The sequence below is a fragment of the Tursiops truncatus genome, chromosome X (assembly GCF_011762595.2).
Source record: "Tursiops truncatus isolate mTurTru1 chromosome X, mTurTru1.mat.Y, whole genome shotgun sequence".
NCBI lineage: Eukaryota > Metazoa > Chordata > Mammalia > Artiodactyla > Delphinidae > Tursiops > Tursiops truncatus.
The window spans coordinates 76,512,191-76,536,931 of NC_047055.1; the positions used below are offsets into that span (position 1 = coordinate 76,512,191).

General features: G+C 53.1%; 1 protein-coding gene across 9 annotated transcripts in view; it reads left to right on the plus strand.

Annotated features, from left to right (window-relative positions):
- The window catches only part of STARD8 (StAR related lipid transfer domain containing 8), a 75,594-nt gene extending 65,571 nt beyond the window's left edge, over nt 1–10,023 (plus strand). For 8 of the 9 annotated variants that reach the window (XM_073799021.1, XM_073799018.1, XM_073799019.1 and 5 more), the window contains 11 exons: nt 284–347; nt 1,578–2,965; nt 3,657–3,830; nt 4,819–4,978; nt 5,443–5,641; nt 6,042–6,252; nt 6,503–6,617; nt 6,877–7,125; nt 8,118–8,335; nt 8,436–8,612; nt 8,757–10,023. In XM_073799021.1, coding sequence (XP_073655122.1) covers nt 284–347; nt 1,578–2,965; nt 3,657–3,830; nt 4,819–4,978; nt 5,443–5,641; nt 6,042–6,252; nt 6,503–6,617; nt 6,877–7,125; nt 8,118–8,335; nt 8,436–8,612; nt 8,757–8,874 — 3,073 coding nt within the window. In that variant the 3' untranslated portion in view covers nt 8,875–10,023. The remainder of the gene's footprint in view (nt 1–283; nt 348–1,577; nt 2,966–3,656; nt 3,831–4,818; nt 4,979–5,442; nt 5,642–6,041; nt 6,253–6,502; nt 6,618–6,876; nt 7,126–8,117; nt 8,336–8,435; nt 8,613–8,756) is intronic. The other variant, XM_073799020.1, reaches the window with a different exon arrangement.
- The last annotated feature ends 14,718 nt before the right edge of the window (nt 10,024–24,741 follow it).

Here is a 24,741-nt window from a genome sequence, read left to right on the forward strand (position 1 = left end):
CCCCTGTGTGCCTGCTGTGCCTTCTGTCTACTCTGTTTTTGAACATGTCCCATCTCTGTAGTGGGTTTTCCCACATCTATATGTTCCCAGAGGGCAGAGCCCATAATCTCCACAGCATCATGTCTGGCACTGAAACCTTCATGAACATGGGGACTTGGGAGAAGTTTTGATGTCTTGGGCACGCAAAGCAGTGGGTGGCATCTTGGGAGTGTCTTGGCAGGCTATGCCCTGCAGGCTCTGGGGCTTGGGACCCTTGAGTGAACCCTGCTTTGTTTCCTTGCAGGAGGCTGATGACCTTGAACAGTTGTGCCTCGATGAAACTGGAGGTTCATTTTCAATGCAAGCAGGTGAGTTAGGACAAGAGTAGGCTCTGTGGTCTTGTGGGGAACCCAGGTCAAAGAAAAACCACTTATGAAACTAGCTCCAGTGTCCTGTGAGTCTGGGCTGTCTGGAGCAGTGCCTTGCTCCAGCCTGGGAGTGGGGTGTAGGGGGCTGTATGAGGCTGTTGGGTTTTGGTGAGCCTGGTCTCAAAGTTGGGGTGTGAGAACAAGTACCTTGGCCTGCAGCCTTACCCACCCCCTTCAGCCCACCCCTACCTCCTGGACTTACTAATAACCTGACCTAGTGATGGCCGTCCCTCAGGGAAATCCATCTGCCTACACTGCTCTGTGATGGCAAAAATTCCTTGACTAGGGGGCAGAGACAGAATAATGTGATGGAAAATCATGGCCTGTATGGTCTTAGAAGTCAGGATCCCCAACCTCACCCCACAGGGTCTTACCCCACTGAGCCTCATTTTCTCCATCTCTGCAGTGAATTGGGGGTGGCATTAATAGTCTCCAAAGGCCTTTCTGACTCCGCCAATCTGCGATTGTAGAAACGGAGAGGGCTCTTGGTCTGCATGTAGCCCTGGAATGTGGGCCGGATGAACCCATCCTTCCCGGGGTCAGGCTTTGTGGCTTTTCTCTGGAGCTTTTCCTACCAGAGTCCTGCCATCTCCAAGTTGCCAGAGCACTGGCCCGGGAAGCAGGAGACACCTGGCGGCTGGTCCCAGCTTTGCACTGACTTTTCAGTGACCTTGGACAAGCCTCTTCCCGTCTCTGGTCCTCAGTTTCCCCACTTTGCAAATTAGAAAACTAGAAAATCTAAAATATCCTTTCTAGCTCTGCCATTCTGGGATTCTAATCTAAGAGTATAGGCTAGAGACTCACTGGGAGGCTGCTGAGAACAGGAGGTCAAGATGCTTGGATTCTAGCCCTGGCCCTGTCACCGACTTAGTGCAGACATTGTATGACCTTGGGCAAGTGGCTTCTCATTTGTTTGGGTTTCCCTGTCTATAAAATGGGGAAGAATTTGATTGATCAGATGACCACTACCCTCCATCTGGGCTTCCTCCATGACTCCTAGCTTCTTCTGGCAATCCCAGAGCCAGTTCCCCCCTCCTAGGACGTGTTCTCAGCCAGAGAGCAGGGCCCTTTGTCCCAAAGTCCCCCAAGAGTTTGGAGGCAGAGAGTGGAGCCCAAGCAAGGGCTCGTGGGCTGGACACCTCTGACCCCACCCTGTGGCGCCCTTCCCAGAATGAAGACTCAGAGGAGGAAGAGCATTGTACCATCAACAACCACTGGGCCTTCCAGAGAGAAAGTAAGCGCTGGTCTCATGTGGGCTCCTCTGACCTGCTGGCCCCACCGAGCCCTGGCCTGCCAGTGACCTCCAGCTGTGAGAGCGTCCTCACTGAGCTTAGTGCCACCTCCCTGCCAGCCATCACTGTGAGCCTACCACCCGAGCCAGTGGGCCTGCCCTTGCTAGGCTGTGCTCCCAGCCCAAGTGGCCGGCCCTTCCACAGCCCCACTCAGGACCAGGAGACTCCACAAGGCAAAGCCAAGAAGCACCGTTCCCGGAGCTTCCTCAAGCACCTTGAGTCCCTGAGGCGGAAGGAAAAGGGTGGCAGCCGGCAAGCAGAGCCAGAGCGTAGTTCAGCCACCTCGGAGAAGGCCACCAAAGCCGCCTCTTTCCGAAGTCGCCGTGGCTTCCTCTACAGGGCCAAGAACCGGGCGGCCACCTCAGCCAGTGGCAGTGGCACTGAGACCCAGAGGGCCTGGGAGGCCTGGCCTGTGGCCACATTCCAGCGTCCTCAGCGGGCACACTGGGGTGACTGCCTGGTGCACGTGCCCAGGGACCACAAACCAGGCACATTCCCTCGCTCCCTGTCCATTGAGAGCCTGTGCCCTGAGGATGGACACCACCTGGCAGATCGGCAGCCAGGTAGCTGCTGGGGCTATGAAGGGCGCCGGGGCTCCTGTGGCTCCACGGGCAGCCACGCCAGCACCTATGACAACATGCCTGAGCTGTACCCAGCTGAGCCTGTCCTGGCTGGTGCCGAGGCTGAAGAGGAGGAGGAGGGTGGGGACAGCCATACTCACCTGGATGACATCCTCCAGCACGTGTGGGGGCTGCAGCAGCGGGTGGAGCTCTGGTCTCAGGCCATGTACCCAGACCTGGGGCCTGGAGATAAGGAAGAGGAAGAAGAGGAGGAAGCCGCTTCATCAGTAGAAATAGCCACCAGTGGAGTGGAAGGCCAGACCGCTGAGGCTCGGGCCCAGGGAGAGGCTCCAGCCCTCAGGGAGTCCTCAGCCCCGGGCCAGGCGGATGTCCAGCCAGGAGTCCCGGCTCAGGCTCAGGCCCCAGCTGAGGCTGAACTTCTGGCACTGGCAGAGGCCGGGGCCCCCGGCTTGGCTCAGGATCATGAGCAGGAGGCAAATTCAGGCGGGGAGCCCACCTCTGCCTCCAGTCTGTCTGTGGAAGGACACTCCATTTCTGACACTGTGGCCTCCTCCAGTGAGCTGGACAGTAGCGGGAACTCCACAAACGAGACTGAGGCCACAGGGTCCCTGGCTGGACTCCAGGCATCAGCACCCCGTGAACGACGAGATTCAGGTGTTGGGGCCTCACTTACCAGACCCTACAGGTGGGAGTTCAGGGTAGGGTTGGGGCAGGGCTTCTGTTGTCCCTCTCTCTCTCTTTCCCCCATCTCCCTGCCCCTCTCCCTCCCTTCATCTCTTCCCCTACCCCGTTTCTCTCTTCCCTTCCTCTTTCCCTCCTCACTCCCCCAAGCCAATTGCTTCATCACAAGGCGCAGGGGCAAGTTCTTAGGGGCTGAGTGATTGCCCCTGGGAATCCAGTCCCAGAAGAGAAATAGAAAGAGTAATGGGATCAGGAATCTGGAATGTGAGGTTCAGGACCCGCCTCTGCCATGGCCTTGCGCAAACTGTGGCTCCTTTTGGGTCTCAGTTGCCCCGTGTGTAAATCAAGGGCATCACAGGAGATGGTCTCTGATCCCCAGCTTCACTATTCTGGGTTTCTCAGAGCAGCCCCTCCACTGCAGTCTTGAAAGGAAGGGGGACTGATACTGTTTGCTGGCACTAGATGGGCCTGAGCTCGGTGCCACCCTTTCTGACAGCATCTGGCCGCTGTGCAGCCCTGGAAACCAAGACTAAGCTTTCTCCACCCTGGGGCCCAGCGTCATTGCTGACAGTGGTCCCTTCTCCTTGTATATTTTTTCTTTTGGGGAAAAATAAAAAGACCAGAAGAACACAATTTTACTAAGGTTTACTGAAACCTGCTCCTCTGGCCTTCTCTACCCCCTCACCCCTCACCAGGAAGCTCCGCTGGCACAGCTTCCAGAACTCCCACCGGCCCAGCCTCAACTCAGAGTCGCTGGAGATCAACCGGCAGTTTGCCAGCCAGATCCACCTCTTGCACAAGGGCTCACTGCTGCGGCTCACCGCCTTCATGGAGAAGTACACTGTCCCCCACAAACAGGGCTGGGTCTGGTGAGTCCTGGGCCATGGTGGGCACCAAGCTGCTCATCCAAGTCCTGGATCCCTCTCTGCCCCCACTCCAGGGCCCTGGGAGGGTCACCCTCAGAAGGTGGGTGCAGGCAGGTGGAGCCCCTAGGCCAATGGAGTGGTGGGATGCGCCAGGAGGCTGGAGAGGTCAGTGTGGCTCTGGGTGGCAAATGTATGTCTGTGGGGGATGCACATGGGATTCACATGAGTGTGTGCCATGAATGAGGAGGGCTGGGGTGGGGGTTGGGATCCCAGGCCCCCCAGCTATACCTCCTCCATTCCAGTTTCCATGCTGCCACCAGGGAGATTGTCCTAATATGCATCTTTGGTGGTCACTCTCCTGACAGATACCCTCCTGTGGCTCCCCATTGCCAAAGAATACGGTCCAGTTTCCTTCCCATCATGATCCTTTCACGTTCCAACCCCGCCTCATCTGTCAGGCTCTTTAGTCCGCCATACCCAAGCAACACCACCATACAGGCCAGCAGACTAGTCACCCTTATCTGAATGCACCGTGCTCTTGTTCCTGCCTCTTTGCCTTTGCCCATGCTGTTCTCTCTGCCTGGAATGTCTTTTTCCCATTTATCCTCTGGGACAAGGCCTACCCATCCCTTAAGAGCCAGCTGAATTTCCACCTTCTCTCTGAAGCCTTCCCTGACCCCCTAGGTACATACAATTCCCCTCCCTCGTGGGTCTTCCCCTAAGTTCTTGGCATACTCCTGGCCACGTGTATTGTCACTGCCTGTCAGTGCGGTCATCTCCTTGACTAGACTGAGAGCTCCCTGTGTTCCTCTAGGACTCCCTAGGACTGGGCCCAGAGCAGGTGCTCAATGAATGTTGCCTGTGGGGAGATGGCATGTTTCTTACCCTGCTCACCCACACCTGAGTCCCCCAAGACTGCAGACAGAGTCTCCAAGCTGTGTCTGGGCCTACCCCATCCTTGTTCCTGATCTTTTGTCCCTCCCCCAAACAGGTCAGTGCCCAAGTTCATGAAGAGGAACAAGACACCGGACTACCGGGGTCAGCATGTGTTTGGGGTGCCGCCCCTCATCCATGTGCAGCGCACGGGCCAGCCACTACCCCAGAGCATTCAGCAAGCCATGCGCTACCTGCGTAGCCAGTGCCTGGACCAGGTGAGGCCTTCTGGGGAGCACGAAGAGAGGTGGTGATGGGAAGGAAGTCCAAGGCTGAGGGATTAGGGAGGGGAGCTGCTCTGGCCTTCCCCCTGGGTTGGGCTGGCCCACCAGAAGCTTTTCCTATCCTCAGGAAGGCCCAACAAGGATGGACCCAAAGCTCCCTTCTGCCCGGCTCTGTGCCAGCTTTTTTCTGGCCCAGGCGCATTAGCCCCCACCTTCCAGGAGCCCGCCTTAGCCTAGGTCCTCGTTTTCCTACTCATCTCCACTAAAGCCATCTTTCTCCTTGGCCCCAAGGCTCTTTGGTTTTGCCATTTCTCTCCTACCCTGCCCAGCAGGAAGCTTGCCAGGCTTGGATGTCTCTGGGGTGGCCTACACTCCTAACACACACGGTCTAGGGCTGGCCTCACAGTCTCCCTCCCACCCCTGCATGTCTCCCTCTCTCCCTCCCCTGCATGGGCCAGGTGGGCATCTTCCGCAAATCCGGGGTGAAGTCCAGGATCCAGAACCTGCGTCAAATGAACGAGACCTCCCCCGACAACGTCTGCTACGAGGGCCAGTCTGCCTATGATGTGGCTGACCTGCTGAAGCAGTATTTCCGGGACCTGCCTGAGCCAATCTTCACCAGCAAGCTCACTACCACTTTCCTACAGATCTACCAGCGTGAGTCGCCTGCACCTATCCTCAGTAACCTGCCAGGTTCTCGGCCTCCCTGAATCCTAGGGCTTGTGGAGGATAAACCTTGTGCAGGCAAGTGTAGCTGCGCCAATGAGCTCAGTGGAAGATTTACTATGCCGAGTTGGAAAGGTCCTTAGAGACCACATTCTATTCCCCAAACCCATTATATGGACTGAGGCCCTGAGGAATGGCAGGGACTTCCCCAAGCTCATGCTTCGCATTACAGCCGGGCTTGATCTAGCACCCAGAGACCTCCCAGAGTCCACCTTCCCCCTCACCAACTTCCCCTTGGGACCACTGTGCCTTCTGCATTCCTGGAAGCAGGAAGCTTGCTGCCAGAGGCTCTTGGGGAATAAGGAAGCCCTTCTGTCTGCCTTCCTCACAGTCCTCCCCAAGGATCAATGGTTGGCAGCCGCGCAAGCCGCCACCTTGCTGCTCCCCGATGAGAACCGAGAGGTGCTACAGACCCTGCTCTATTTCCTGAGCGACATTGCCTCAGCTGAGGAAAACCAGATGACAGCTGGTAACCTGGCTGTGTGCCTGGCACCTTCCATCTTCCACCTCAACGTCTCCAAGAAGGATAACCCCTCCCCCAGGTGAGGCAGGGCAAGGCATGGCAGGGCCAAGCAGGAAGGGTTTGGGCCCCATTGGCTTTTTGGCCCTGGGTGCTTGGCACTGCAGTTCCCAGGCATCACCACAAGGGGCCAGCCTGACTCCTCAGGGGCCCTGGGCTGGTTGGATGGTGTGAAGCAGCAGGTTGTTTTGTGTTCAGGACTGGCAAACAGGCTTCTGGGGAGCTTGACTTGTGCCCTCGTGCCATCCTCTCTTCCTGGCCCTTCCCTCCAGGATCAAGAGCAAACGTAGCCTGGTTGGCCGGCCAGGCCCTAAGGACTTGAGTGAGAACATGGCTGCCACCCAGGGCCTATCACACATGATCAGTGACTGCAAGAAACTTTTCCAGGTGAGTCACTCTAGGCCATGGTGCCTACTTCTCAGACCCGGCAGAACCAACATGCCTGACCTTTGCACCCTAAGTCAGGGATAGGGCGCATCTTGACACATAATGCTTCAATGTCCTACTTTCAGCTCTTCCCCTACAAAGTTTTTCATCTACCACACCGCAGTAGCCAGGTCTCTCCGCTCCCTTAAAATGAACCTGGCAGACCCCGTGGGCTCTGGGACTGGGCGTCCCTGACTCTGCTGCTTCCCATGGCCCCCAGCCTGGTGTGTGTGTGCTCTCCCAGGTGCCCCAGGACATGGTGCTACAACTGTGTGGCTCCTACAGTGCAGCTGAGCTCAGCCCTCCGGGCCCAGCCCTGGCTGAGCTGCGGCAGGCCCGAGCTTCTGGCATGAGCCTGTGCCTCTACATGGAAGAGAGCATCCAGGAGCTGCTGCGCGATGCCGCTGAGCGCTTCAAGGGCTGGATGAGTGTGCCAGGGCCCCAGAACACGGAGCTGGCTTGCAAGAAGGTGAGGACCACACTGCCCAGGGTGACCATGGGGCCGGGAGAGGGCAGAGTGCAGGCTGTGTGCAGGGATCCTCAGGGAAGGAGCTGCCCCCGCCTGTCTCGCTGTGCTTCCGCCTGATACTTGGAGAATGTCAGCCAGCAGAGCGAGGACCTTAAGGAAGTGAGAAGCAAATGAGACCAGGGCTCGCTCTCTCAGGGAGCACCTGCCGGAATTATCTTCCCGAAAGCCCACTCCAGACATGTCACTACTTTTAGAGCCTCACCTGCCATCCCTACCTGCACTGCAGTCACGCTGAGCTCCTCACGTTTCCACCTTTGTGCTTCCACCCCTGCTGTCCTCCTGCCTGGACCTGCCCCAAGCATTATATTTCCGCAGCCATTTTCAGCCCCAGCTTGATACGCCCCTCCTCCATTCAGAGCCTCCAGTCATACCCCAGGCTGGAGGTGACTTCTCTCTGTCCTTCTCTTGGCACTAGCCATGTTCTTTCTCGGATTCTGATTATAAGTAACACTGCAAGCCCAAGGTTTGCCATGGATAAACCGGTCATAGTAAAAGCTTCTTTACAGGGTCAGGGTGAGAAGCTTGCACAGGGCCTGGCACATGCAAAAGGCTCAGGAAGTGGCGGCTTTTGTTGCCATGCACGTGTTCCGCTTCCCACACTAGACGGGGAGTTCCTTGAGGATGACCACCATATTCAGTTCCAGAAATTCCAAGCACTGTGCCCATTGCTTGGTAGAGCCTAGTAGGCCTCAGAGAATGTGTGTCCTGTCATCTCTTTGTGCCCTTGAGCAGGCGGAGGAGCAGAAATTTGGAAAGGAGAAAGAGGACAGGGAGCGCAGGGCTGGCCTGTCTGGATCTGGCTGGGGTTAGCGGAGTAGTCCTGCCTCCTTCCCTTGTTGGGGGCTGGAGTGAGGGCAGGCCGGGGCCCAGGGGTGGATTGGGAGTTCTCCAGCCCTGACAGCTTCCCCCGTCCCCACTCCTGTGGCTCGCAGGCACCAGACGGGCACCCGCTGTGTGTGTGGAAGGCATCCACAGAAGTGGCTGCCCCTCCGGCCGTGGTGCTACACCGTGTCCTGCGGGAGAGGGCCCTCTGGGATGAGGACCTTCTGCGGGCCCAGGTGTTGGAAGCCCTGATGCCGGGTGTGGAGCTGTACCACTACGTCACCGACAGCATGGCGCCCCATCCCTGCCGCGACTTTGTGGTGCTCCGGTGAGGGGCTTGAGCTGTCACCCTGCTGTACTTGGGGGACTGAGGAGGTGGGGTGGGAACCGGCGCTAGGAAGCTGAATGTGTGTGTCCCTTCCCCACAGGATGTGGCGCTCTGACCTGCCCCGTGGGGGTTGCCTCCTCGTCTCTCAGTCCCTGGATCCTGAGCAACCCGTGCCGGAGTCGGGGGTGCGGGCCCTGATGCTCACTTCCCAGTACCTCATGGAACCTTGCGGCCTGGGCCGCTCCCGGCTCACTCACATCTGCCGCGCTGACCTCAGGTACCAGTCCACCTCAGCCCCGCGCCCCCCCCCACCTCTACCCCATGCCCCTGATCCTGGGGGGCAAGTCCTGTCTTCCTTGTCCCTGGCAGGGGCTCCAGGGAAGTACCCACGGCTCATGGCTTCCTGCTTCTACTTCCCCAGGGGCCGTTCTCCTGACTGGTACAACAAAGTCTTCGGGCACCTGTGTGCCATGGAGGTGGCAAAGATCCGGGATTCCTTCCCGACCCTGCAGGCAGCTGGCCCTGAGACAAAGTTGTGAGCCTTGGCCTGGTCCCAGATTGGCACCACTCAGGCCCCCTGGCACCACCTCAGTGAGGGGGAATGAGAGCAGAGCCGCCCTCGGATGGTTGCTGCTTCCAAGGGTAGAGGCAAGGCCATGCGGTCGCCCTTACTTCCTGAAGCTCCTCCATATGTACAGGGAAGGAAGAGAGAATTTCAGTGTCCTGTCTCCACTCCATCTCCACCCCCAAACCTGTGTTCTGCCCTCCCGAGAGAGAGGAGTCACTTTTGGAGCAGGAAGACGGCTACTGCCCTTCAAGTCCAAGGAGCCACCGGTCAGTCTGAAGCCTTCCCAGCTCCTCCGCCTGCGGGGTGAGGAGGCAGAGAGTAGTGTGTGCTCCTAGCACTCTGCCATTCTGAGAGGCCAAGCCATCCTGTTTGGTGCTAGGGTCCCTTTGAGTTTGGACAGGAGGTTCTGGTAGTGCCTTGGGGCCCAACATTGGTCCTAAACTGGTTTTTGCAGAGAATTTGGACCGGAGTGGATAGGCACAGGGGCAGAGCACAGAGCAGCCCCAGCCACCATGAGCTGTTTGATTTGTGTAAATATGATGCTGATTTTTATGAGGCTGATTTAAAGAGGAGGCACTGATGGGTCCCAGTAGGTGACATGACGATTTGGGGTAGCTTGGGATGTGAGAGTGGGGGGAACCTTCCTTTCTCAGATCTCAAGAGACCAATGAACCAATCTCCCCTGACTCGGGCCCCATACTTTATCTGCCACTCCCTGGGGTCCTGTGTAGCCGTTGGCCACGCACTGCCATGTCTAGAGGGTAAACAGCCTCGCTCCCACCACACGGGCTGAGCAAAAGCAGATGGTGGTGAGGAGACACTATCGATGTCCGCGTCGCTTTTCCTGCTTTTCCTGCCTGCGTTAGCAGGCTGATATGACAGTCCCTTCCTCCAGCAGAGACCTGGCCCCTGGTTCAAGCAGCCAGCTAGTCAGATGGAAGGGCATAATGTCATCTCAGCCTGCTGGGGCTTGATCCAAACCTGACCTATCCCACCCACCAGCCATCTTGGTTCACGTGCAAAGTCAAATGCCAAACGCCAGCTGGTGCTTTATTATCGTTTTTGGCTGAATAAACTGGAGTGGGATGGGTTCCAGCCAGTCAGTTGTAATGTTTAAACCTATCTATTTTATTTGTATCTGTAAATACTGTACAGTCAGAATATAAAAAATGTATTTGTGTATATATATAGATACATATATACACACACACACATCTATACACACACACACACACACACATACACGTATTCTATCATTAGTGTACCATAATCTGTTGGGTGGGGGCAGGGGTCTGGAAAGCCTCGGCGGGAAGGGCACTTAAGATGAGACAGGGGAGGTGGAGAGCATGGTCCATGTGACCACCCCTAGTGGAACAATAAAGCATTCCTACAGATGCACTCTGTCTGTGTGGGTGTCTTTGCTGAGACGATGGGCCAGGGACAAGAGGCAAATTACGATGCAGTTTCGGTGTTAGGGTCAGAGGTTGTGCGTGTTACCAACGTAGGACTTGAGGGAGGCCGCAGGAGAAATGGGGAAGGGCCTCAGCCTTTCTCTTCGGGAGATGATTGGGGCTGGGAGAGGCAGGATTCTGAGAAGCCAGGGCTTGGGCAGAAGCCGCAAACCCTATTCCCTGACCTGACCAGGTCCCCTATCTGAGCAGCCCCCAACATGACCTCATGCATCCTGACGATAGCCCTATGGAGGGATGCCTTTGCTATGCTGTCCTTTCTTCCCCTGCTGCACATGGCTCAAGCTGAAGGATGAAGAATGGAGACCCAGGCTCAAGAGGCTTGGGGACCCTGTTCTACCCATAAGCCAGCCTGATACAGGTCTCAGTGCCTCAAGGCAGCCCCTGGCCTGGCTCCAGTGGCCGGCAAAGAGAGGCCCCTCATATAGACTTCCTGCTTTCTTTGCCACATTGCTATAGCCATAAAATCCCCAAGCTCCGAGGGGCAGCTAGAGAGAGAGTACAGGCTTTGCAATCAATCTGTTTGCATCGTTTGAGTGCTGTTGAGTAGCCCGGGGTAAACAAGTCCTGTTTCCTTCTCTTTCTCTGAACCTCAGCTTCCTCTTGGGCCAAACAGTCCAGTGATCACCTCATCACAAGTCTGGCTCAGTAAGTGTTCAGCACTTACACTCGGTGTCTGTCAAGTCCCACTTTCTCTGTCACTTTCTTCCAGTCTCTTCTTCTGGGTTCAGCTGTACCTACATGCCTTTGGCCTTTCCTCACTGCTGCTGCCTGGGGGTCTTGGCTAAACCTGGAGGGGAGTGAGGTGGAGCAGAGAACCTGTCAGCCCCTTGACTTTGGGAAAACAATGAAGGCACCCCGTGTGTGATGTAGGATGGGAGATCACTCAAGCAGCTCTAGTGTTAGGGGACACCGGCGTGAAGCTCGAGCCAGTACTTTTCAAGGCAGGCAGCCAGGGGAACTTTTGGCACAGGCACTGCCCCACCTGGTCATGGAAGAAGGCCGTGGTGATGGTACAGAGGATACGGTTGAGCATGCTGTTCATGGGTGGCATGAAAATGCCAGGAGACAGAAAAGAGTTATGGAGGAGGTTCTTGGAAGGGCCAGAGAATTTCCCGTGTTTCAGCTCTGGACTCCGAGGCCCTGGACCAGTTGCCCAGCGTGGCTCCTCTATGTTTGGCACTTTAGGAGAGGTAGTACCAAGCAGGGGAGCTGCTCTGGGCCTTTATGCAGTGTTACCCCCCTGCATAAAGCAGAAGCTTCCATTCCTCCATCCTGGCATCTCTGCCTGGCCCACCATGCAGTCTGTGAATGGACTGCCATGGCTTATAGACATCAGAGTGGGTATCACGATGATGAGGCCGCCCAGGCCACTCACTCCCACACATGGCAGGCACCACCCATGGCCATTTCTAACCCTCAGTCTTGTACCTTGATCCACCTTGAGTTGGCCTTTCCCTGGTGCCAGAGAATTCTCACCCTCAAATTCCCAACCCCATTGCCTGTACGTTCTACTCTTATGCTTCCCCCGACCCAGTGAAACCAGGCTGTGGGTGAATCCCACGTGGGAACTGAACAATCTGTCCACGAGCATCAATCTGTTATTTTCTAGTCTCCAGAGCCCTGTTGCCAGAGTGGCTGAGGGTAGATGGTAGACAGACCCAGGCTCAGAACTAGCTATATCATCACCTGGCTCTGTGACCTTAAGTGGCACATGTAACATTTCTGATTTGGTTTTCCTCGAGGGTGTCATCAGGGTTAAATGAGCCAGCGATTGTGAATATGGCTACACAGTGCCTAGGACATGGCGGACATGAATAAATGGTAGTCTCCCCTGCCCTGCCGCCTCCCTGCCAGACTCCGTGGAAGGCTTGGACTTAGGTGGGTGGGAGTGGGGTGCACATGCATATCATTTCCTGATTCGCATCAAGGCCCTACCTACCCTTTTGGCTGCCAGACCACCACAACTTCGGCTTACACCATTTTGGACACAGCTACCCCTTCACCAGGCTCTAAATATCCTAGTGACCTCTTTACAGCCTAACTACTGATTGGTTTTCACTCTACCTCCTCCTTGAGAATTTGGCCCCATGGCCTTAGCTTTAGTCTTGAAGCCTTCCTTCCTTATCCTGTCCTCTCTGCCTCATCTTGCTCATTAGGGACCTCGCTGACATCCATTGTTTCACTTTACACCTCTGTGCGGATGCCGTCCCCCGCCCCATCACTACCAAGATGCCCATCACTTCCTTTGGCTCTGGCCAGTATTTATCACTGCGTGAATGGACCTTTGCACCTGAAGGCCCCACCTGCATATCAAAATTAACAGGCCCAAGGCAAACTCACCATCTTCCCACACACAGTCTTCTCCCTGCTGCCTGCTCTGTCTCAGTTCATGGTACATGTTATCTTCCTGGCTGCACAGCTCAGATCCCCAAATCAGCCATGATCCCACCTTCCTTCTCAACCAATGCATCCATCCATCCATCCATTCAAATTCTCACCCATTCTGCTTTTCAACAAGTGGTTGTGGAACGTCTGTTTGATGCCAGACTCTGCTGAGGCACAGAGAATACATCAGTGAACAAGACTCATAAGATTCTCACCTGCCTTTAGTGCACATTCTAGTAGATGGGTGAGTGGAGGGAGGTGGATGATAAACACACAAGCTAACTTCAGCTATTATAAGGGTGATGAAGGCAATAAAGCAGGCTGAGGTAGTAGTGACTGAGCACTTGCTCCAATAGGGTGGTCACAGATGGCCTTTCTAAGCAGGTTACATGGAAGCCAAGACCTGGGGAAAATGAATGGGCTATGCAAAGATCTAAGGTAAAGAGTTCTGGGCAGAAGAAATACTGAGCAAGTATAATGACCTTAAGGTGGAGACAAAGTTGGCATTCCCAGGTCAGAGTGGCTAGGGTGCAGGGAGCAGGGGAGAGTGGGAGAAGATGGGGTCAGAGAGGTAGGGCCAGGTCACGTGGGCCTAATGGGGAAGTAGCCACGTCTTGCTGAGTCTCCTTGCACGGTGTCCCCACTTCCAGCCCCTGACCCAGTGTCTGCAGGAGCCCAGTTCACATTGCATTCCTTTCCACCTGGATATTCGGGAGAGGCCCTCATCTCTTGTCTCTCCTCTCCCACCCTTTTCCACCTATACCCAGTACCAGGTCAATCTTTCTAAAGTCGAGTGTCACCCTGTCTTTCTGACTCAAAAACTGTCAATGCCTCCACTTCCCCTCCCCCCACAATGCAGCCTTGACCTGTCCACCAAGTTTCTTCCCCCTTACCCTCTGTTCTCCAGCTGTGTTCCAGGCACGCTCCCTTAGTTCCCTTTGCCAGGAGTGGAAGTAGGACTGTCTTGGACTCAGAGGACCCAGGTTCAAGTCTCAGCTCTGGCAGTGGTTAGCTGTGGGGCTGTGGGCAAATTATTTAAACTTTCAGGGCCCCAGTTTCCCCATACATAACTAAAATGAGGTTCAGAGAGATGTGTGAATTACTTAGCAAGGTAGGTTGATTATTGCAAAGTGCTATCACCGTCCAACCTCACCAGTCTGGCAATAATACTCAATTCCAATATGTCTCCACCATGAAGTCATTCCCAAAACTTCCAGCAAGGTTTGTTCTATCCCTCCTCTGACTTGTCATTGCCCTTTGCATCTAAGACCTCCATCTTACTGATGCCTCCTCTTAGGGTTTTTTGGGCACCAGTCACGTTGCCAGTATCCCCAGTAGTCTGGGAGCACCTGGGATCAGGATCCTGGTGGGGTTCACCACTGAGTCCTTCATAGTGCCCAGCTCGAGGAGGCAGGGAGGCCCAGGGAAGGCATCTGGAGACACAGAAGTGGGTTCAAGTCCTGGTTCTGCCACTTCTTGGCAGTGTGAACTTGACTTTCTGAACCTCAGTTTTCTCATCTGTAAAATGGGTACAGGAATGCCTACCTCTCTAGGGTGTTGTGAGGAACCCACCTACCCAGCACAGTGCCCAGTACAGTCCTAGGCAGAAAGGGAGCACGTCATCACTGTTTATTGTGTAGCCTCCTTTACTCCAAGCCCTTGCGCTACAAGCCCCCCCACCAGCTAGGTTTGCCCCCTTCCAGGCTCAGCCAGCCTCTCCCAACCAACCTGCCCCTGAGCTCATGAAGTACTTTTTGAGTGGAATTTTGTCACATAAAACTAACATCAAATGTACAAGCTCATCTCCTCATCTAGGTTACGACATCCAGGACAGGGACCAGGTGAGAGGCATCTCTGTAGCCCCAGTGGCCAGCACCGGATCTGGTCTAGAAGAGCCAGTGTCAGGGAGCTCAGGGAGTGTGTGCTGAATGCAGTTAAATATTTGTGTGTAGGAGCAGGGAGACATGAGAGAACATGAGATGGGGGCAGTGAGGATGGAAAGGGGCCCTGGAGCTTAAAGGAACCTGGGGAAGAGTGAGTGAGGATGGCATCAAACTTCTGCCACCCAGGAGTGAGCACGTGGATACTGAGCGCTGACTCTATACCAGGCCCTGTGCCATGTATTTCCCACGCAGGATATCCTTTAACCTCAAAAGTCCCCTGGGCGGTGTTAGCACCCCCTTTCCCTGGATGGAGATCTGAGAGTCTGAGAGGCAAGGAAACTTGCCCTGGGGTCCACAGCAAGCAAGCAGTTGAGCTAGAACTTCTGCCCAGATTCCCAAACTTGTCTTCTTCCCACTGCCATCCAGAGTGAAGGGAGAGGATGCTCCCACCTCTTGCTGGTAGCGTCAGCGTGTCTGCCGGAACAGTGGGGAGGGAACCGGGAGTGGAAGGTGTGAGAGCTGTTGAACAAGGGAGGAAAAGCATTTGAGGAAAGCTGAGACCAGGACGCAGGGCAGAGGGGCAGGACTGCAGGGATGCACACTGGTCATCGAGGCTGCCTTTCTCTGCCCCAGGCCACCCCCGCAGCCTGCTGGGGGTTGGTCTGCCCTGTCCCTAGGATTCCTGCCCTGCCCAGGAAGGGCCCTAGGGTGGCCTTGGGCTGCCACGGCCTCTAGACAGGCAGATGGTGTCTCAAGCCAACGGGGAAGGTCTGTGATTGTGCGGAGACCAGGGCCGCATATGAGCTTTCATGGCCCTGCCTACTTTTGCCTTCGTAGGCCCTTCCTTCCTAAACAATATTTTAATATATATTTTACAACTACATTGGTATAAACTCAAATATTCTCTGGGCTGAACTAATCATTATATATTCACTGTTATTATATTCATTTTTTTCTTCCGATGTTAAAATAAATTAAAATTAAAACATTTTCTTGGGCCCTAGATGCTGGACCTACACAACTAACAATAAGCTGGCCCTGGCAGAGGGCAGCACAGAAGCTATAAATGAGTAAAAACAACTCTGCTCAGAGGGAGAGAGGTCCTGAGGCCTGGACAGCTGGGTGTCCGTCTCTACAATTCACTTTGGGTGCATTGAACACGAGTGAATGTGGACACCGCTTCTCATTTCCCAGCTCCACCTCAGCTATGCTTCCTAGTCCAGAGAGGCAAGCACGTTCCTGTCAGGGCCTCTAACTGGCTCCTATGGCCTTGGACCGACTTCTTGCTGGCAAATGAGAGCGATTTATCGCCCCAGGCTCCTGACTGGGCGGCAGAGCCCCTGGTTCCCAGCTTCCTCTCCTCTGAGGGGCCGGGGAAGAGCTGGGCCCAACCTGAGGCTGGCCTCCTTCCAACCAGCCCCCCGGGGGGCGTCAGCTGAACCAGTGGCTCCAGCTTGTCCCTGGAGTGGGACATGTTGTAGAGGTCACAGAAGAACACCAGCATGAACAAGCACTGCTTATGTAGGCAGAAGAAATGGCCATGTCTTGGCCTGTGACAGCTTTATGAGAAGGGGAAGCAGAGATGAGGGGAGTGAAAGATGGGGGGTGGGGGGCAAGGTGCTGAGAAGGGAGGCAGGGCCCAGGGCGAGGAGGGGGAACTACAGAAATGAAACCCAGCCCCTCCCTCTTCGGTGTGGTTGACACAGCTCGCCTACCTGTTTTCTCATTACATGTTCACAAAACCCTGAAGGTAGGTACACTTTTATCCCCACTTTTGAGGTGCAGAAACTGAGGCTTAGAGAGGTGAAGGAGGGCACTTGCCCAACATCATACCCAACTAGGGATTCTCTGTTAGTGGTGGAGTTAGATTTGAACAAATTGGGTCTGTGTGATTCAGTGTTGGGTGGGTGAGAAGAGCTCAGTCAGTTAGGTGGTGGCAGAGAGGTGGGGGTGAGTGAGGCAGGAGAGCCTTTTATCTGCACTGTTTCCCATAAAGTACACTTGATTTGTTTCCAAAATACTCTGGGGTGGGTATCAGCATACTAGTAGCTGATGTTTACTATATGCCAAGCACCGCTTACATACTTTACATGTCTCTCCTCCTCTAGTGCTTAGTGTGCTTTGATTATGACAGGCACTGGCTTGAGTACTTTAAGTGTATTTGCTCGTTCACTCTTCACAACACTCCTGTGATGAATAGCCCCATTTTACAGATGAGGACAATTGAAACCCAGAGAGGTGAAGGGACCTCCCTGAGGTCACAGAGCTAGCCAATGAGAGACCCTGGATTTGAACCTTGGTTTGTCAGACTCTAAAGACCAAAGAGGAACTGGGGTTGGGCAGGGCAGTGGGCGTTGACGCAGTGGGATATACTCGGCAGAGCGAGAGGGCTGAAGACGGAGCCCAGTCAAAGAAGGAACCTCAAATGCCAGAGACTGTTCTTCACCCAGAGGGGTGGTTAGAAGTTTCCATGTCCAGAAGGAAAGAGAGGAAGTAGGTCTAGGGAGTGGCTGGAGAGATTGGGGTTGGATGTTGGGAAGCACTTCCTCATTCTCTGGATCACTAAAGCACCACTTACCTGGCAGCATCTTGCCTGGAAGCAGGGGCTGTCTAAAATGATTCCCCTGAGGCTTGGAGATTGAATCAGACTTTGGGGAGGACATGCAAGGACTTAAATTGTCTCAAACAGCAGGGCTGAGTTTCTCCTTCGGAGACCAGCTCCCAGTTACAGGTGGAAGGAGAAGAAATGGGCCTGAGCCCCCAGCACCAGATTCCTCTCACTGTCTTCCCCATCCCAGGCCAGGTCTGTCCCCCAACTGTGTATTTCACTGTTTACACCTGAATGGCAAACTTACATCCTACTCTGTCCAGGTCTGAGAGGCCCAGCCCCTTGGAAATATTTGCATGCTCTTGTCCCCCCACGAGATGGGGGCTGTGGTACAGTGTACAGCGCTGCAGCATCACTGAGTTAGGCACCTCATCAGCTGAGGCCTTGGGCCGCTGGGGACTGTGAGATGAGGAAGGATGATGGAGACCGCGGTCAAACACTTTCATGCTACACAGGCTGCTTTGGTCTGAATCTCACAGCAGTCCCATGTGCTGAGAGCTTAGAGCCCCATCATACAGGCCAGGGAAACAGACTCAGACAGGACTAGAACATGAAAGGAAACACAGGAGATGTGCCAAGTGGCAGTGTTTAGAGGAGGGCAAGGTTTCATCCTAATGGGATAGTGCAGAGGGGGCCTCATTCCAAGGTAGCATTTGGAAGAGGCTAGAAGAGTGGGTACAACTGCAAATGTGGGGACAATATCAGGAGGATGGGAGGAGGTACCATGGAGGACGGAAGAGTGTGAGCTAGGGTTGGAGTCAGGAAAGCACGGGAGGTGAACTTGAGGAACTGGGTTGAACCTGAGGAACTTGAGGAACTGGGTTCGCAGGAGAACACAGTGGGGGCAGGGAGAGAGGAGGGGATGGGTCTGGAGCAGAGGCTTGCCCCTACATGCCCAGAGGGAGATTTGCTTTGAACTCCCTAGGAGCCACTGAAGGTTTTTGAGTAGGAGAGGAGTCTGGCCAAAGCTGTGCCCAAGGAAGATAAACCTGGCAGCGTGGTGGGGGGGAGGGGAGAAAGGGGAGGGTCTGGAGACAGAAAACCCAAGGAGAAAGCTGTTTCTAAGACTCCTGGAAAGAGAAGGTTAAAGTCATGGCCAGGGAGCCAAGAGACATCAGTTCTCGACAAAAGCACAGCCAGTGAGTCACTGTCCCTCCCCTTCTCTCGGCCTCAGTGTTTCAATCTGCACAGTAAGGGATTTGGGCTTCGGTTCTCCAAGGGCCCTTCGGCCAAAACATCCCAGAGCTCTGACTTGCCAAGGTCCCTCCAAGATTCCCTGGAAGAACAAACTCAAAACCTTGACTACTCCTGCCCTGCGAGCACAGGACTGGAAAGGTGAAGGTGCCCAAGGGGTAGTAAAGCAGGGTGGGCAGTAAGGGCAGGGAGGCTGAGAATGGAGTTGCTCGGGCCACTGATGTTGTCACATTCCAGGTCCCTGACAGCAGAGGAGTTGGAGGGTGGAGCCCAGGGACACACCCGGAGGCACTGGTCTTGCCCACAGTGATGGCAGAAAGCCTCGAGAGGAGAAAGCCAGGAGCTGTCGGGCTCGGCAGTGGTGTGAGCACCTAGCAGGATAGGCAAAGTCTTAAAAAGACCCAGCTGGGGTACAAAAAGTAAGTGGTGCATTGGCCTAGGGCTTGGCATTACAAACACATACAATTTCGCTACTGATATACTGGCGAGCCCCAGTGTCCTCCGCCAGCCTCTGCCCCCTTCCCTCCCTACCAGCTCTTACCCCAGGCCACCTCTGAGTCCTCAGGACTTGTATGGATGGGAGTGCCCAGGCCTAGCCACCAAATGTTGGCCCTGGAGTTATGGGATTTAGTGCCAACCAGGCAAGGAACATGGCAGGGAAGGGGCTTCAAAGAGGTACTGGGAGCTTTGCAGCTGGACTAGCTCACCACCCACATGGCGGCCTTCCCAGGAAAGGGAGGCAGAACCACAGTAGCTGCCTTCAGTCTAACCCAGTGCTTCTCAACAGAAGGCAATCTTGCCTCTCAGGGGACATTTGACAATATCTGGAAGTGTTTTTGGTTGTCACAACTAGGGGGCAGAGGGGAGGCGTGTGCTAGTGACACACAGAATGGCACAGAGAGGCCACGGATGCTGCTGCTTAGGACACGGGACAGGCTCCACAACAAAGAATTTCACCACCCCAAACATCAGGGTGAAAACCCCTGGTCTAACCCAAAGCCTTCCAGCCGTGATTGGGGTTAACAGGCCAAGGCCAGTGTGACCAAAGTCTGTAAAGCCAGGAGATCAAGAGTGAGAAGGTGAAGGGAGAAGAAAAGGAGGGCTATAAGGAACCGACTGTGTACCATGCAGCCCTGCTCTCAGAGCTCTGAAAAAGCCGCCCTCCCAGACAGTGAAGCTATGTAGGGAGAGACTTGTCGAGCAGGTGCCTAGAAGGGGCAAGCAAGTAGACAGGACTGAGTGCCCTCCCGGGGCTCAACACTCTGCCAGGCACCCAGGGAGACACAATGCCTCAGAGTCACCTCTCACAGCCACATGGCCCTTTACATCTAACCAAGTCTCACTCTGTCCACTGGCTCCTGTGGGCTTCATCAGTGCTCCAGGGAGAGGCAGGATGAAGATGCTTCTCTCTGCTCTGGGGTAGTATAAAAAAACACTGCTCCATGAAGCAGGAGCCATAGGGGGGTCTTAGCTCTGTTGCTCTGAGCAAGACCCCCACACCCGGCTCTTCCTCCAAGCCCACAGGGTCTAGGAAGCTGAACCAGGGTATGTGTTCCACGCCCTCCACCAGTCCCAGGGGCTAGACTTGGGGGCTTCTGGGATCCTTTTCCCTGGGAAGAAGTCCCTGGCCCTCTCCTGGGTGCAGGTAGGCCTGTGCATACACACTCATGTCCAGGGACATGTGCGTTGCACACACATACTCATGTGGGCGCACACAAAGTCACGCACACACAAAGTCACACACACACACACACACTCCAGATTCTTTGTTCCCTGGCTGGAGCAATTGTGGGGAGAAGGGCGGATAGGATCGAGAACTTACAGAACGTACAAGGATCTCAGCCCCAAGACAGTGTCCAGGAGCAGCTGTGTGAGCTTACTGCCAACCAGCCTCCTGCGAGGAGGTAAGCCTCAGCAAGGTGGTGCAGCAGGCCGGCGCTGCCCAGGCAGGAGGCCTAGCTCTCAGGTGGGGTGCAGTTGGAGGCATGGTCTCCTGCCAGCCTTCCCCCAGACTGCAGGCCTCATCCTAGACAGCCTCCAGGAAAGTGTCACAGATTTGCCCTGTCAACGTAGCCAAGAATTTTGTGGACATCTGAGGTGACATTTCCTTCTGAGTGGGGGCTTCCCAGGTCTTCAGCCTTGCATTGTCCTGGTTCGTCCACATACAAAGGGCGAAAACCACCAACTAATGTGTGAAGGGGTCTCACTGTGTCATTGTTCGCAGGGTGCTCAGGCTGAGTGGCCAAGGTTAAAAGGCAAATAAGTGCCACTGGGGGAAGAGACCAGCGTGTGATTCCAGGTTGCTGAAAACAGAGGACAGGCACACCAGGTTTTACTTACAGCAACAGAGGAGAAAGACACTGCACAAGATCCAGGAACTTGCAGAGTGTGGGTCCCCCAGGGCCGGAAGTTCTGTTCTGCAGCCAACTCGTGCAGTGTGACTACAGGCGCCCCACTTCGTGCTGTAGAAGAAGGACAACATCCTTCCCCTCTCCCTCTCCAGGGTCTGAAATACAGAAAGCTGGGGGCGTGCCTGAGGACCACTGACGTGGGAGCATAAGCAGAACAAAGGAATCTACATCAAGCCCAGAACAGAGAGAGAGTCCCTCACGAGGCCGTAAGCCCAGCACAGTATTCCAGGTCCAAGGCCCAGCAGGGGTGGGAGGTGGACAGCTGCAGGAGACTGCCTTTCCCAACACTCGCTGAGCCTTTTCTTATCTCCTCTCCATCTTGCTCCCTCATCCAGAAGGAAAGAAACCACTCACAGCCACTCCAGGGAAAGGTCCTGAAAGAACCAGGGAGGGAGAGCCAAAGAGGCTCCAAAGGCCAGAGAAGACTCAGGGACAAGGGCAGGGCTGAGCTTGAGGCTTACCTGGGCAGTGGGTGTGCTGAAGGGCCCGTGAGGGCTGGCTTGAGTGGAAAGGTTGTGTGTGGGCTGCAGCCTCATTGGATGCCAATAAGCCATTTCTAGTAAAGCTGCATAGAGCATCTTATATAATGTACTGTTCTTCTGTTTCAAGTCCATTAGCTTGGCACATAGAACCTGGGGCATTCTGAGTGCTTCCTGACAAAAGCTTTCATATACTTGCTTTTGCTCTCTCATTCCCTCTTTCTACTCTTCTTAAACTCTCTTTCTCCTTCTTTCTCTGTTGTTGTTTCTGTCTCATCTCTCCATCCAGCATTCACTGAGAACTGGCAGGCCCTGTGCTGGGCTCTGGGCCCAGAGTTGAATAAAGCCCAGACTCTGCCTACAAGGAGCTCAAAATCCCATGAAGGAGGCAAATATGGAAATTGTTTCAATACATGGCAGTAATTCACAAGCCAGAGATAAGCACAGCCTGGAGAGTGAGGATGCGGAGTGGGTGGGGAAAGCCAAGGTAGGCTTCCTGGAGGAGGCACAGTCTAAAAGTCTTCAAAGGTGAGTATGAATTAGGCAGGCAATGGGAGGGCCAAGGAAGGCATTCTAGTTTAGGGGACAGCATGAGTGAAGACAAGGGGGCTGGAGGTACATGCAAGCACCAGGTCGTATATGGCATGTAGAGCCAGTGTTTCTCAAACTGCGTTCTTTTGAACACTATGTCCTATGAGAAAGATGTGGTAGATGACATACACATTAGCATAGTACAGATGCTGATCTGTTCTACAACAAAGACATCTGTTTTACTTTGTTGAAGGAAGCATTCTCCTAAGTTATTTGCCCTTGGAACCCCTTTTGTCACCAGATCCCAATGATCATCCCAGGCCACATAATTTGGGAACTGCTGCCATAGACTCAAGGGAACCAGCAGAGGGTTTCAGGCTGGGAGTGACAAGATTGGGCCAGTGTTTTGGAAGGCTCACTCTGGATGCTTGTGTGGGTTGTGGACTGGAGAGGGCAAGAAGAGCTTCAGGGAGATCAGGGGAGATACTGCAATCATCTAGGCAGAAGAATTAAGGGTCCCACCCATAGCAGGGATACAACAGGGATGGTGAGTGGCATTGGAACCTGTCTCATCTTTGAATTGGCCCAGTCCATGCACCCTGAAGCCTGCCCACAGCCCAGGACTGAGCCCTCATTGTCAGCCCAGTCCTACCTTAGGTCTGCCTGCACTCTCCCTGACCAGCCCTATTCTACCTTTCCAGCCCCAGCTCCTCCAGACTGCCCAGGATGCCAGTGCTGACACTCGAGGAGGTTGGGTTCCTGGCTTCTCTCCATCTTAAAATCTTGAAAGACTGGGGTCCCGCAAGGCCCACAGTCCTCAATTCCATTTCTCCCTAATAGGATTTGCAGTCTGAGAACAACTGGCCCCAGGCTTCCTTCTCTTTTATGAAGCATTTTATGACCTCCCACTGGACGGATTTTGTTGGGAAGGCTAGCTGGACAGTGAGGAGGGTGCTTCTTCTCATGGATTAGCCTCACTTCCACACTCTGGTCAAGTGTGGAAGCACTCTGACAGGCTACTGCTGTAGGCAATGGCAATGGGCACCTTTCTCCACATGGACACACTCTGCGTACACTGAGCAAGGTCCCCAGGCCTACAGGTACCTGGCCTGGCCCAAATGCTCATAAAAGAGAGCATGTAGTCAGTGACACTCATATACTCACTCGGAGGCTCAGACACACACACACACACACACACACACACACACACACACACGTACATAACATCTTGACCTGGCTACTTAGATGAATGCATTTGGACACCAGGAATATTTTGTTCTGACTGCTTTAATGGGTGTATTTGACACAAAGATATTTTTATAAGGTCTAAAATCAAACCATTACATGTTCAGCTTGAAAAAAGAGTATTATTATCAAGTTCTATTTGAATAGGACATCCCAAGTTAGATCCTGTAATTGGTAATGGTGGTGCATAATTCTCTTCCAACTCCAGTTTAAAAGTAAAAAAATGAATGTAGTAAGTATAACCATAGCTAGTTGTTATCCATGAGTTATTATCAGCTTAAAATAGGGTATTACAAGTTTAAGATGTTTTATATAAGCCTCATGGTAACCACAAGGGAAAAACCTCTACAGGTTTTTACACAAAAAGAACATTTCACAAAAGAACATAATAAAGAAATCAAAGCGTACTAATACCAAAATACATCAAAACATGATAAAAAGATATCAGGACAAGAAATAAAAGACAAGAGATCTAAAAAAAAAAAAAAAAAAGAAGACAAGAGTTCTTGAAAACAACCAGAAAACAATGAACAAAACAACAATAGTAAGTCCTTACCTATCAATAATTACTTTAAATGTAAATGGATTAAATTCTCCAATCAAAAGACACAGAATGGCTGAATGGATTTTAAAAAAAACAAAAATAAGATCCAACGATATGCTGCCTACAAGAGACTTGCTTTAGCCTTAAAGATGCAAATAGACAGAGTGAAGGAATGGAAAAAGCCATTTCAAGAAAATGGTAATAAAGAAAATCAGGGTAGCTCTAATTATATCAGACAAAACAGACTTTAAATATTAAAAAGAGACAAAGTCATTACAAAATGATAAAGGGGTCAAATCCATCAAGAAGATGTAACAATTGTAAATATTTACGTGCCCAACATCAAAGCACCTAAATATATAAAGCAAAAACTAACAGAGCTAAAAGGAGAAATAAACAGCAATACAACAGTAATTGGGGACTTTAACACCCCACTCTCAACAAAGGATAGATCATCCAGATAGGGAATCAATAAGGAAACAGCAGATTTGAATAGCACTATAGACCAAATGTATCTAACATACATATATAGAACATTCCATCCAACAACAACAGAATACACGCTCTTCTCAAGTGCACATAGAACGTTTTCTAGGATGAAACATATATTAGTCCACAAAACCACTCAGCAAATTCAAGAAGATTGAAATCATACCAAGTATCTTCTCTGACCACAATAGCATGAAACTAGAAGTTAATAAGAGGAAAACTGTAAAATTCATGAATACATGGAAGTTAAACACTCTCCTGAAAAACAAAGGGATGAAAGAAGAAATTAAAGGGGAAATGAAAAACTTTCTTGAGATGAATGAAAATGGTAACACAATAGACCTGAATTTATTGGATGCAGCAAAAGCAATTCTAAGAGGGAAGTACATAGCATTAAACACCTACATTAAGAAGCAACAAAGATTCGAAATAAACAACCAAACACTACACCTTAAGGAACTAGATAAAGGAAAACAAACTGAGCCCAAAGTTAGCAGAGCAAAGGAACTGATATATATGAGAGCAGAAATAAATAAAATAGAGAACAGAAAAACAACAGAAAAGATCAACCAAACTAAGAGTTGATTCTTTGAAAAG